Genomic DNA, 14,177 nt, shown 5'->3' on the forward strand with positions numbered 1-14,177 from the left:
GGCCACTTATCTAAAGTTCCACTTTTAAATTTTAATTATTTTATAATTTTCTGTTTGTCCTGTCTTTAATGACAATTATTATTAATATTATTATTATTATTATTATTATTATTAATAATAATCAGGATTTATATAGTGCCAACATATTTTGAAGCGCTGTACACTAAATAGGGGTTGCAAATGACAGACGAATACAGACAGTGGTACAGGAGGAGAGGACCCTGCTTACAATCTAGTACGTGGTGGAATTTACACACAATAGGATTGGAAATATGTAGTGGTGGGAAGTAGTGATGGTTTCAAAAGACAGAAGAAGACGGGTAGGCAAGTTTGAAAAAATGGGTTTTGAGTGCTCTTCTAAATGAGCAGAAAGTAGGGGCAAGCCGAATAGGACCATTCCAGAAAGTTGGGGCAGCTCTGGAAAAGTCTTGTATTCACGAGTGTAATGAGGTTATGAGTGAGGAAATAATTAGTAGGTCATTGGAGGAGCGGAGTATTTTTTTTACCAGGTCAGAAATGTAAGTGGGACAAGAACTGTGTAGGGATTTGAAGGCAAAGCACAGCCAGTGTAGAGATCTGCAAAGAGATGCAGTGGAAGAGAAGCTGTGGGAAGAATGGATGAGTCTGACTGCAGCATTCATAATATATTGTAGAGGAGAGAGCGGAGTTAGTGGAATACCAGAGAGGAGGAGGTTACAGTAGTCCAGACAAGAGATGATAAGAGCGTGTCCAATGAGTTTGGTGTCCTCAGGGGACAGGTAGGGGCAAATTTTGGAGATGTTGTGTAGATAAAAGTGACAGGACCTGGAAATGTTCTGAATATTGGGGGTAAATGAGAGGGCAGAGTCAAAGGTGACACCAAAACAATGTGCCTGAGGGGAGGGACGAATCACAGTGTTGTTAACAGTTAAAAATATGTCAGGGGGAGATTTGGAATTTGAGGGGGTGATAATGATGAGTTCTGTTTTATCCAGGTTGAGTTTTACAAATCCGTCAGACATCCATGATGATATGACCAACAGGCAGCATGAGTCCTTACCCAGGACTGAGGGAGACAAGTCAGGGGTGGACAGATAGATTTGAGTGTCATCAGCATACAGATGGTACTGTAAGCCACAGGTGGATATGAGACTACTGAGAGAGGAGGTGTACAGAGAAAAGAGAACCGGTTTAAGGACTGACCCTTGGGGAACACCAACAGGGAGGAGAGTGGGCGAGGAGGAATTATCATTGAATGAAACTTTAAAGGGGCGGTCAGACAGATAGGAAGCAAACCAAGAGAGAGCAGTGTCACTGATACCAATGGAATGCATGATTTGTATTAGAAGGGGTTGATCAACAGTGTCAAAAGCAGAGGAAAGATCAAGGAGAAGGAGCAGGGAAAAGTTGCCTTGAGACGTAGCTCTGATGAGGTCATTGGCCACTTTAGTAAGGGCTGTTTCAGTGGAGTGGGCAGCTCTAAAACCAGACTGGAGGGGGTCAAGGAGACAGTTGGTGGTCAGGTAATGGGTGAGTCGTTTGTAGACAAGGCGTTCAAGAAGTTTGGAGACATATGGGAGAAGGGAGATTAGATGGTAGTTAGAGGGTAGGGAGGGGTCCAGTGAGGGTTTCTATAGGATAGGGAGAATTTATGGCATATTTGACAGCGGAGGGGTATTTACCAGTAGTAAGGGAGAGGTTGAATAGTTCAATTAGGGCAGGAGCCAGGGTGGAGGAATGGGCACAGAGTAGATCAGAGGGAATAGGGTCAAGCGAACAGGTAATGACAATTGCATTAAAAAAACACATGATTTTTGATAATATAATGTATGTAAACAGGTAATGGGTGTCACTGCAACCTAAGTAATAGTTTTCACTCTAATTATGTGTCATTGAATGTGTTTGTATGCCAATATATATCTTTTGTAGATATTTATTCAACAAGTCTATAAATGTTGAAGGATCCCAAAAAGAGCCACCCATAACATACATAGTTAGGTTGAAAAAGACACTTATTTTTATGTTTTAAAAAAATCCCCAACCAATTGTTCTTTTGATTCTCTTTCTTTTGTTTTTTTTCATATAATTCAGTAAAGAAATTAGAGAAAACTTCTTTGGCATTGCATTAATACATTTATCTATAATATGACAGTAGGCTCTATCTGTACAACATCCCAAACATTTATTAAACCACCATCAATCACATTTAAAGGACCTTTAAGGTACATAAAATCCCAATGAGGGACAGGGATGATGTGAATCTTCCAATAACTGTCAGCAAGAAGCATCATAGGGAGACCACATGATTTTGACCATACATATATATGTAAGTCCATCAACATCTGTACAACAGATTGCAGAAAACCAATAATGAAGTCCTGCTGCCTTTAAGGGGGAATGGACTATACTGTCTGAATAGAGCACTTTGGGACCTGCTTGCACGCTTGGTTTTCTACATGGTTGTGACCAGAAGTGTATAAGGAGTGATTTGTATTGATAACATGGTGTGATGAATGGTGTTTCTCCTGATGAAGCAGCTATGTGAAACGCATTGAGGAATGCATGTTAAATTTATGTAAAAAATAGGTTAGAAGAGATGCAAAACAGGACTATATATATTATAGAGAGTGATTTTCAAGGTACTAAAATCATGGTTAAAAAAGCTAATTTTATGGATGAGTCATCAAAAGGTACATATGTGGTTGTTACTATCACAAAAAAATCAGAGATTGTTACTGAAAAAAACCTCTACGCGTTTCACAGATCTAGTCTGCTTCGTCAGGAGTTAGAAAGCAACCAATTTACAAGAAGACAATACCATTGCTGACAAAAATCAGGGTAACAATACAAATCTGTGAAAAGAAAAATATATAGGATCTCCTATTGAATCAAACACTGCCGTAAGTCTTCAGATAAATTTACATGTGTATTAAGAAACCAAAAAATTGTGTGCACTGTAGATATCAAATCTCATAATGGGTGTGAAATAGCGATAGCAAGTTTGCCACCAGAGTGAATGGCTCAACCCAACTATCATATAATAAAATGGCATCTCACATCCTGGGCTGATGGAGAAACAATCCAAAGCAATGCTTTAAGATGAATATACCCACTGCAATAGTAAGGTAAATAAATTAATATTAAGTTGCTGGGTGATTTTTCAAAAACAATCTTTCTGCATATTCAATAAGTGAGAATCAAAGGGGATGAAAGTACAGTTTTGCTTTGTTGTTGGTTGTTTAAAACCTTTAGGGCAGAGTTCCAGGTAACTAGGACTAATGGTCCTAAATACAATTTAAAATGTCTTGTAGTCCTGTTTTGCATCTCTTCTAAACAAGATATGGTATATGGTAGATATGGTATGGTACCTTTGATTCAATTTGATATATAAGTGGTTTAAGAAATCTTTTGTGATTATGTAAAAAATACACAATCCTGGTCATGTATGTTTTTATATGTACTTTTTATTATGTTGTAAAGTTCTGAGTGAGGTTTTATGTACCCTAAAGCAGACCTATTGTCAGGATTTTTACTTTTACAAGGGTACAAAGGCTAGATAACCTTTTTTTATGCAAGTTAAAAATGACCATTTTTTTTGGGAAGTGGGGGGGGGGGAATGCTGATCTCACGCATGTGCAGTAAGATCGGCACTCTTTTTTCCCCTTATACAGCAGGCTACATCATCTGGTCTTGTGCCTGTGCTGTGCGAGATCGGGTGTTGTAGCCAGAAGACGAAAGACAAGAAAGGAGATGATGGCACCTGGCACTTTCTCTGTGTTCAATTGCATTGATACAGTCAAACACAGAATAAACACGCTTAATGCACTCTGATTTGTTTTGGTTAATGGATTCCCTGCTGGCCAATGTGTGGCACTTTGTTCTTTTTGTGATCACTTTCTCCCTTATCATACTATACATAGGAATCTTTTTTTTTATAAAACTAGAGCAACCCCTGGCACCTGCACCTCCAACTCTTTTATTGGCAATGTATGGCTATTAGGAACTTGGCAATCAGCAAATGCTTGGCCATTGTCCGTTAGAATCTGCACAGCTATCAGGATAAAATCATAGCATAGCACATACAGAGAGAGTGGCATAAATAGGAAAAAGTGCACTAATGAGCAGAAAACAATTTTATGTGCATAATATTTGACCTTTTCCTGAACTTTGTAGTGTTTTTCTATTTCACCAACACATCAGCTGTCTACACCAGTGTGCTGACAAAAGTATATCTCAGAAGGTGACAGGGCAGGTAACATTACATATTAATGAATGGCAGTACAGATGGGCACGCTTTGCAATTACCTCGATTTGTAGACTGTTTGCAGCTATGCGGAGTTTGAGAAGAATACAGGGAAAAAATTACATTTAAATTTAATTCAGTTCGAACGTCTGTTTAGCTAAATGTTTTATACTGTGTCCTGACATTTATATTGCACTTTCCAGCAAGAATACAATAATCTGATTTTGTTATGAAGGTTAAAAAGACTTGTATATTGGATTTCTAAAGAATTATACCCAGACGAGCTGTGACATAAGTATTGCAAGACCTCATATTGGGCAGCAACTCAGTAAGCAATGAGATGGATAATAAGTCAATATTGTAAAGCGGCTATCCAAACCTATGCGGACCAAAAATCAGATGAAAAGCTATTTTTTTTAATGAAGCACAGCAGGTGGTTCCCATCTGCATGCTCTGGTGCTCTAAAACACAGGTGCATTGAGATTTGGAGTTCCATTCTAAATGATTGATCTGCCAAATACCACACCGTGCACCAATTTGCCTTGGAAAGGAGGGGGTTTGGGAATCCTAACCTTAGGTGTGGAATCAATTTTGACTCTCTTAAAAAAAAACAGGTATATGTAAATGGAAATAAGAAAATATTATGCACTATGCTTAATATATGTTTGTTTAAACTTATGATTTCAATATATAGAAGTTATAATTTAGAGTTCGGGGAGATTGTAGGGTTAAACTCATGAGATTTCAATACATGCAAAGAGAATTCCACAAGATCTGCCAGTTCTAATAAGACACCTTGCTTCCACATGCCTTCCTTTTGTCATTGGTACTCCCTGCTTCCATCTTGTCCCCAAATAAACAGCACACATGGACTCCATCCATCCATATGATCTAAAAGAAAACATAGTTCATAGACCAAGCCACCTTCTTTTATTGCTATATGGTCCAGTTGGCAACAAGCCCATTGTAGGCACCTTCGATGATGTAGAGGGGTCAGCATGGTTACTCTGACTGGCAAGTGTATTGGAATTTGCAGCCCCATACCCAACAAGCTGTAATGCACTGTGTTGCCTTATGGTCAGCATAAAGTTTATCTTCAGATTGTTCTACACTACATCTTCTGTAGGATTAGACCAGGTAGGCAGCTTCACTCCCCCATGTGTATCATTATGTCTTGGGAAACCATAGCCCTGCTGCTAGTTAACAGGTTGTCCCTCCTTTAACCAGTTTTTGTTAGAAATTACTGCTGCAACTTGGAACACCCCACAAGTCGTGCCATTCAGGAGAAGCACTTGGAATACCCCACAAGGTGTGCCATTAGGGAGAAGCACTTGGAAATACCCCACAAGGTTTGCCATTCAGGAGGAGCACTTGGAATACCACACAAGGTATGCCATTTGGGACAAGAACTTGGAATACCCCACAAGGTGTGCCATTCGGGAGGAGCACTTGGACTATCACAATTTGTTCCTTGTCAAAGATCTATGCGCTTTGCCATTTTTTTTCTCCTTGGGTGGAATACATGTCAAGGCATGTCATTAGGAAGAGGCACTTGGAATACCCCACAAGGCTTGCCATTAGGAAGAAGTACTTGGAATACCCCACAAGTCATGCCATTAGAGAGAAGCACTTGGAATACCCCACAACGCATGCCATTTTGGAGAAGCACTTGGAATACCCCACAAGGCGTGCCATTAGAGAGAAGCACTCACTCCAACTCCCCATCCTAGCCACACTGCAATTAATTAACCCTAGCACTGCCTGCTCCCTACCCCTTCCCAGTCATGGAGGCCTTCCACTATCCTTTCACTGCGTTCCCCCGCTCCAGGCCTCTCTGATGACCCGATTGTGTTGGCGATATTGCAACAACTCAATGACTCTCTTTATGTCTGCATATTATTTACAAAGAGAAACTGAATGGCCAATTGGGACTGACCCAAATATATTGCCATTGTGAAGGAGGGCACACTTTAAGCTCCGCTTTGAGCTATAGATGAACAGACCATTCAGTTGAGTTATAGATTGGAATTCCTAATTCCTCTATTAAACTAGGTATGTTATGGCAATACACAAAGCAACTATCATTTCTAAAGTCTTGCAGAAATGCAATTTCTCTTGTTTGAAAGTACGATACATTTGTTCCTTTTTCAAGTAAGTTTTTCTCACACAGTCTTGATGCTAGGAGTTCTGAAGCCTTCTTCGATAGTCCCAAATCATGTGCAAAATCACTCAACTCATGCTGATCAAATCCCTTATGAACAGAGTCCTCTTCAATTGCAAACTCCTCATCATTGTTGTCACCTAGTTCATCACCATAATCATGTTCTTCAAGAGAGGAAAACCAGCACTGGGACTTCATCTGAATGAGCCACAGGGATTATAGCCGACGGTAGACTAGGATACTCTATGTTAAATTTATTTTTCTTGTTATATCCTGAAGTTTTCACCATACAAATGTAACAGTCACTGAAATGATCTCCTGGCTCTCGCCAAACCCTAGATATTCCAAATGGCACCTTATCACGTGTTCCCTTTGTCCACATCCATAAACCCTTACAGACACACTGTTTGCGCGCCTTATGAGGGGTCCAAGACTCATCTCGATCACCAAGTTTAACTTTGAAATATGTCAAATAGGCTTGCTTTACAAATGTGCTGATGTTCGCCCTTTGACTGGGAATGGTCAAACAGATATAACAAAATTAATCAGGGTTGTTTAGGCACTTACGACGAGAAACAGCAGAGTCAGACATGATCTGAAAGAAAGGAAATACGTGTGTAAGTAGAAAAATACATTTTGCTTATTCACTACGTAAAGCAGCGCACAACCTCTGACCACACTGTCTTGTGTGTAAATGAATAGCCTATACAAATCCACACTACAGTAATCACATTACTATAATTAATCACATTAATCACATTAATATAAGCGGTAGAACAAAAAAAACCTGACGTGATAGAAGAAAACTAACGTCACTTTCAGAATCAGCATACCTATTTTAGTATAAATAAGCTCAAAAACTGAAGTCAACAAAAATTTGTTCAAAATTGTTCCCCAGTGTAATTTATGAAAAAGAAACGTGTATATAAAACCACACACCACTATATATTCCCTGTAAAAGCATATGACCGATTGTGTATTGAATTACCTCCATGCCAAAACAACATCAGCTGATTTCCAATATATTAAAAAGAAGAAATCTTATTTATATGGAAATCCATAAGTGCTTTTTCCATGGTCTTGATGTATTAGGCGCCATGTCCTAAAACACAAAAAATATTCCAAGGTATCTGTGTTTATTAATTTTGCTGACAGACAGCTGCAAGGTTGGAAATTGAGGTACAATCCTAGTTAACATTCAATATGATTTAGGTTAGGAGACATGGCTCATTATATATCGCCACCTAATGTTTACATGGGAAATTTGTCCCCTGACACCAATGCATCTGGCTTTTAGTATGGACATGATATATGGACTGAGAAAATGCATGTGATGTTAATGTAGGCAACAGAGCAAAAGGGCATTTTATCAAATAGCACATTGATGCATTAACAGCACGCTTGTCATTCCATCCTATAGGCATGATGCTGTGTTTTGGTTGTGTAGTCTGCATACCCTCATTTATCATCATAATGGAAAGCTGGTAAAAAAGAAGCTTTTATCTTTTGGATGCAATATAATCGCTCCCAACCACAAGATTACAGACTGGAGTCATTTCATTATACTGTTTGAGGAACCTTTTATCTTCCTGTGCAAAAGAGCTACAAATTAAAACCAATTGCGTGCATTGTATATCAGACAGTAATGGGAGGATATCTGATGCTTCCATGCTGCCCATGATAATTATTTACTGGGTTCAACAAATATCCCTTGGCTATTACATGCACTGCCTGGCCAAAAAAAGTCACAATTTCATAATGTTTTCTTGGACCACCTTTAGCTTTGCTTAAAGCATGCATTTTCAACAATAGCAGGAGAAAATAGCCCTGTGTGTGCACACATTTGAGTAATCTGGTATGGGGTTTGGGTGAGAAATAGAAACAGTAGGAAAGGAAATTATTTTCTACCTACTTTCCAAATCTAGCACCAATGGTTTGTTTTGGGACTTTATTATTAATATTACACAGTATTTTTATAGCATCAATATAATATCCATGTAACTAGCTGTCCCTCAAAGGATCTCACAATCTAATGTCCCTACAATAGTCATATGTCTTTAATACAGTCTAAGGTCAATTTTAGGGGGAAGCCAATTGACCTAGCTACAGGTTTTTGGAATATGGAAGGAAACCAGAGTACCCTGAGGAAACCCACACAAACAGGGGGAGAACCTGCAAGACTTACAGATAGTGTCCTGGCCAAGATTCGAACCTGGGACCCAGCGTTGCAAAGGCCAGAGTGATAACCTCTGAGCCACCCTGCTGCCCACACTTTGTGCCACTTTGTCTACTTTCCGTGACTCCATCCTGTAGTTTCTCCTCTGTAGGGGTGTCATCAAGCAGGCGGAGCCTAAAGTACTCCAGCACAAAATGGTCCTCAGTCATCATTACAAGTGTGTCTTTTGGCTCTGGAAGAATCCCTCCTTCCCATTGCCCCGTTATTTTCCCCATTTCCTTAAACCCATCCTGTAGTTTCCATGTCTCTGTAGGGGGGTGTCTTTGAGTGGGCTAAGCTCAAAGTACTCTAGGAGTTGTGCTCAAACATGTGCACTGCTTGGACTTGGAAGAAAGGCTGCTCCCAATTCCCCACGTTATTTTGCCTTTTTCTGTGAGCTCTGCCTTTAGGTTACATTCCCCACTAAGGGGGTTCCATCAAACAGCTGGGCGCAAAGTACCCAAGGACTGAGTAGTGCTCACACATCATTACAGGTCCCTGGAAAAATGCCTGCCCTTTAACAGGGCTTCTAATCCTTCCCCAGTATATCCAACAGTAAAAAGTTTTAGTAAACTTTTTATACGAGAACGGTATCAGACATTACCCCCCAGCCGTGAGCAGGGAGTTACAGATATTAGGCAATTAAGGACTCCAATAGTTATTTCAGACAGGGAGGTAGATAGAGTAGACACGTTCGGCTTTATTCATAAGAAGGACATAAATGATGAGACTAATGGACACGAGATGACAGAAATTTAATGTGAAGGATTGTCATTTCCATGGTAAAAATTATTCTCTGCAAGTTTTTCTAAAAATGTTATTTTTGGGTTCTGCAAAGATAGTATATTATTAAGACCAGCCGGATTTTTCAGTTAAAGCTGAACTCCAGGCAAATAGCTTAATGTGCAGAGGAAGCACGTATATGAAGGTGTATTACCTGACAAAGGATTTGTATATTTGTCCATCCTATGACTGCCATATAGCACAGCCCTTTTGAAATTGAATAGAATTTGATCATTCTCTGCTACAGTTCATCTTCCCTCCCTACACTCTCAATGGACAATGAAAGAAAAAGAAGCACTCTAATGAGCTAAATTCTATGTCTCTATGCCTGATGCTCCTTGCATTCCTTCTTCCCCCACCCCAAGCTCTGCTGTACAGACACTGCAACAAGCTAAACCAGGTCAGATACAATTGCTTGCATTTAAAATTATACCTCATAATGTAAGAATGATTACAGAGAGGTATTCAAATGTGTCTTGTATTAATATTTATTACTAGCTATTTGTCTGTTTTTCAGCTTTAATGCAGAATTAAAGATGCACTTTCAAAATCTGCGAGCAGGCAGGGCTTTATTGCAGAAAGGAACAGGGAATGTCCTTTCTGCAAAAAAACAAGTCTACCTGCCTGATCGCTCCCCTCAACTGTCAAAGTCCCCTCTGGCTGTCAGGACTGAATGAACTCCAACATGCATGCTCAGGAGTTAGGTCATCCTGGCCCAGTCAATCAAAACAGCCAATGATGGAAACAAGGAAGAGAAGAACATGGCAGCCTCTGTGATAAAACGGGGACTGGTGAGTGTATTTAAAAATTCGTGTGCAGGTAGATAAGGTTATCTTATTGCAAAAAAGGCCTGCCTAGTTGCAAATTTTTGAAGAAAGGATTTAATTCTAAAAAGAGCAAATATCAGTGTGGATGTACATAACCACTTAACTTTCAGTTTCCAGCTAATTCTCATGCTTCTGTGTCAGTGGGTATTGGTGACAACATTTTGCTGTCCTGTACAGGCATCATTCATAACCCAAAAATGGTTTATAGAAATTCTTGTAAATATCTTGTTGACATTGCAGCAAATAACAATACATGTCTGTGTCTCCATTCTCTAGGTGTGTGAATATATCAGACAGCGCTGAAGATGCCTTTGTAAACAGCACATATTGCAGTAATTTGGAAACTCCTTCCACAAGACAAAACTGCTCACTTACCTGCTTAGAAGAATGTGTGATGTCCAATTGGGGGCCATGGAGCCAGTGCAGTAAGGTATGGGCACCCTTTATCTTGTTATGACTTACTGTGCTTAACGGTTAAATACACAGATGGAATAAATAGATATCACCAATCTTCTCTGCAAAGAATTTACTAATGTGTCCAGCCTTTATGTTGTAAGAACTAAACCCAGGAACAAAAATGTAATATATTGCAGCTCCTTAGATGTAGTGGCTGTATTAGTTTTCTTCTTTATGGTAGTTTTTCTTTATGTTTACCTGGTGATCCTGCCAGACCTATAAACAATCATTGTTTGTAAATTAAATACTTTGCCTTTCCAGTCCATGTGAACTCCAGTGATGGCTCAATGCTCCTTTCCCGGTTAGTTTTCCTAATCCAAACAAATAAATTATGGCTGTAATCTGGGAAATGGATTACTAGGAGAGTTTATTTATCCAAACACAATCCAGATTGTGGTTTGGTCTTGGTTTATTTGTTTAAAATATGGACACAGCTGAGGAAGAGTTGTGAGCCATAGATGGGGTGGATATGGTTGTAAACTGATCCCCAGGTGGTAGCAGCACTTGTTGTAGGTATTGTTTTTTGTAATAATGACTTTGTGGACTTTGACTGCGTAGCATGTGTTAGCAAAGTAACGATACAGGAGCACAACTGGATGACAAAGATAAGTTGTCCCCCTATACCACGAAGTGCCTGAACATTAATGGCACTGTCACAGGGTATTAACAAAAATCCAAAAAGCAACCCCATGTCACCAAGTATTGACAAGGACTTTCAATATAGTGTCACCAGGTAGTACCAAGGACCTTCTTAGTGGAGTCACCAGGTATTACCAAGAATCTTTATGGTAGTGTCACCAGATATTACCAAGGACTTTCATGGTAGTGTCACCAGGTCTTACCAAGAATCTTCATGGTGTAGTCACCAGGTATTACCTAGGACTTTCATGGTAGTGTCACCAGGTCTTACCAAGGACCTTCATATTGACGTAACAAGGCATTACCAAAAAACTTCATGGTAGTGTCAACATGTAATAACAAGAATCTTTACGGTAGTGTCACCAGGTTTTACAAAGGATCTTCATGATAGTATCACCAGGTATTAACCAGGATCTTCATTCCATTGTCACCAGTCAATACCATAAACCTTCATTGGAACGTCACCGGGTATTACCAAGAACTTTCATGGCAATGTCACCCAGTATGATTTTAAATGTAATTAAAATGTTAAAATGTAGATTTTGAAATATTAAAATTCTGGTAAAATAACTTTTAAACTGTACAGTCACAAAAAAATCTCTTCCTATCTTTATTTTATTTCTTAATAATATTATTGGGTATCACTCTTTGAAACTTTTTTTTACCTAATCAACAACCACTGTCTTGTTGCTACCCTTTATAGACATCATCATGCCTATATTGTACTCAGTGCAGGACCAGAAGCCACATTGCCAGACATGGCTCATAAAACTTCCCCCTTGCAATTATTGCACTGAAGATTGGAGGATCAGGGCTGTTACAAGACTGTCTATTAGGATTTAGGTATTAGTGGATGTTACAATCTTAAATTTAAAAAAATCTCCTACTTTTTCAGAAGGAAAGGAGTACCGATACTTTGATTTTAACCTGTTAAGGATCTGTAGGCCCTAGGAGATTCACTCCCAATTTTGCTCAATAGATTCATATATTTTCTAAAGCCCAAAAACACAACACACAAGTCTACCCTTCCAATAGTTTTTTTCAGTTCAGTTTTTTTAAAGGAAAGTGAAAAATCTTGGTTGGATGTATTTGATTTTTTGTTTTTGATGGGATGTGTTTTGATACCAGTCAAGGCAAGGGGAATTGGTTGGTTACGATCATTTGAAACTTAGAAGTATATTTTAATTCTGATTTATTTTAGACCCAATCATTGGATTGGATTGGAAATTGATCAGATTTAAAAAGTTGTGTACCAACCCTAAGTGATATGGTTGATTGAGTTGATGAGTGATATGGTTTATTGATTGCATGCATAGAAAACTACACTAAACTGTCTGATGTTATGCCAAATACTAGGTGCATAATAGATAAAATAAAAAAAAGAAAACACAGGGACATTTAAGGCATAAATATAAAAATATAAACAAAACCTTTATTTTATTCTACCAAACATATTAAAATTGTTGTAAATACCATTTTCTAAAAATTGTTTTCCCCACACTAGTAGTATACAGATATATACATAAATCATAGCTGGCACATTATGCACAATTATTCACAATTATGTTTACAAATGTAAACGCCAAAGTGTATCATAGACTTAACACTCCAAGTCAATAATTTCCTATAGTGGTTTCTGCCCATGTGCACTGCTTGGACTTGTCGAACAACTTGAAAAAAAAAACTTCTTCAGGAAGTTTACTTCTTCACAAAGTTTACTTTTTAGAATACTTGGCGATTACCAGGTATCTATTTGCTATCAAACAGGTAGTAATAATTCATTATCTCAACACATATTAAACTAGGTAGTTTAAATTATCTCTATTATGTTATAATCATGTAATTAATGAAGGTAGTGTCCAATCAACTGTAAATACACATATAAATATACATACATACACCCTAAAAAATTGTCATTGGTTTATTGATTGGCTTTACATTTAGGGTCATCCACAAACTTACCACCGTAAAACAGCCATATACAAAAAACACAAAAAAAACAGAGCCTATAGGAGTCAAAGAACCAAATAGAGCCATTAGGAGTAAAGAATAATTGCTATGGGCCACACAGAATACTCTGCTGCCAGTTATACATTGCCAAAAGCAGCATTGCACAAAAAAAACTTCCACTATCCTTTGTAGAATCGTTCCTTCACTGGTCCCAAGTGTTGCAGAAACTCAATTGCAGCAGTGCTGAGGTCTCATAGCGTTTCTGATGTTGGTGAAAATTCAATAGCGACAAGATGGCTCATGTGACAAGGGCCTAAAGGCATGCTAACTCAAAGCAAGATATTATAGGCAAGGAGAATGCCAGCCTTTGATATTCTTCCTCCTCCAGCATATCATTCCAACACTACAGGTACACTTTAAGTAACATTCCAAAATGAAAAATAAACAGGTCTATAAAAATTGCACGCTAGTAATTTTTTTTCTCTCTAAAGCACACGCGTCAGAAAAAAGAATCAATCATAGCTTTTCATGCCGTACGATATGAATTTATATTTGTATAGACTCATTTTAAACATGACATCTCCTCATTGGTATTCACTCCTCTCCTGAAATTAAATTGCCTTGATCTTGTACACTTGACTCTGGTGGAAATTGTCAGACTCGTTTCTTCACAACCAATTTGGATTTAGAAAACATAAAACCATTGTCTTGTTTGTCAGAATTTTTTTTTTAATTTTTTGTTTCTTCTATTTTCTCTATTGTGAAATTTACATAAACTACACGGACACATTCAGAGAGGAGCCATAGGAGACACAGCTGTCTATTCAGTGTGTCCTCCCTCTTGCCAGAGCGGATCAGCTTCATTAACATAAACAAGAGAATGTATTCTGAGAGATGTGTTGAATATGAATAAAAAAAGAGATC

At 38.4% G+C, this 14,177-nt stretch overlaps 1 protein-coding gene across 1 annotated transcript in view; it reads left to right on the plus strand.

Moving 5' to 3' along the window:
* The window catches only part of THSD7B (thrombospondin type 1 domain containing 7B), a 313,336-nt gene that overhangs the window by 250,977 nt on the left and 48,182 nt on the right, over positions 1 to 14,177 (plus strand). The window contains 1 exon segment of the mRNA XM_072418113.1: positions 10,485 to 10,638. Within this exon segment, the coding sequence (XP_072274214.1) occupies positions 10,485 to 10,638 (154 nt within the window).

Source organism: Pyxicephalus adspersus, chromosome 7, assembly GCF_032062135.1.
Source record: "Pyxicephalus adspersus chromosome 7, UCB_Pads_2.0, whole genome shotgun sequence".
Lineage (NCBI taxonomy): Eukaryota > Metazoa > Chordata > Amphibia > Anura > Pyxicephalidae > Pyxicephalus > Pyxicephalus adspersus.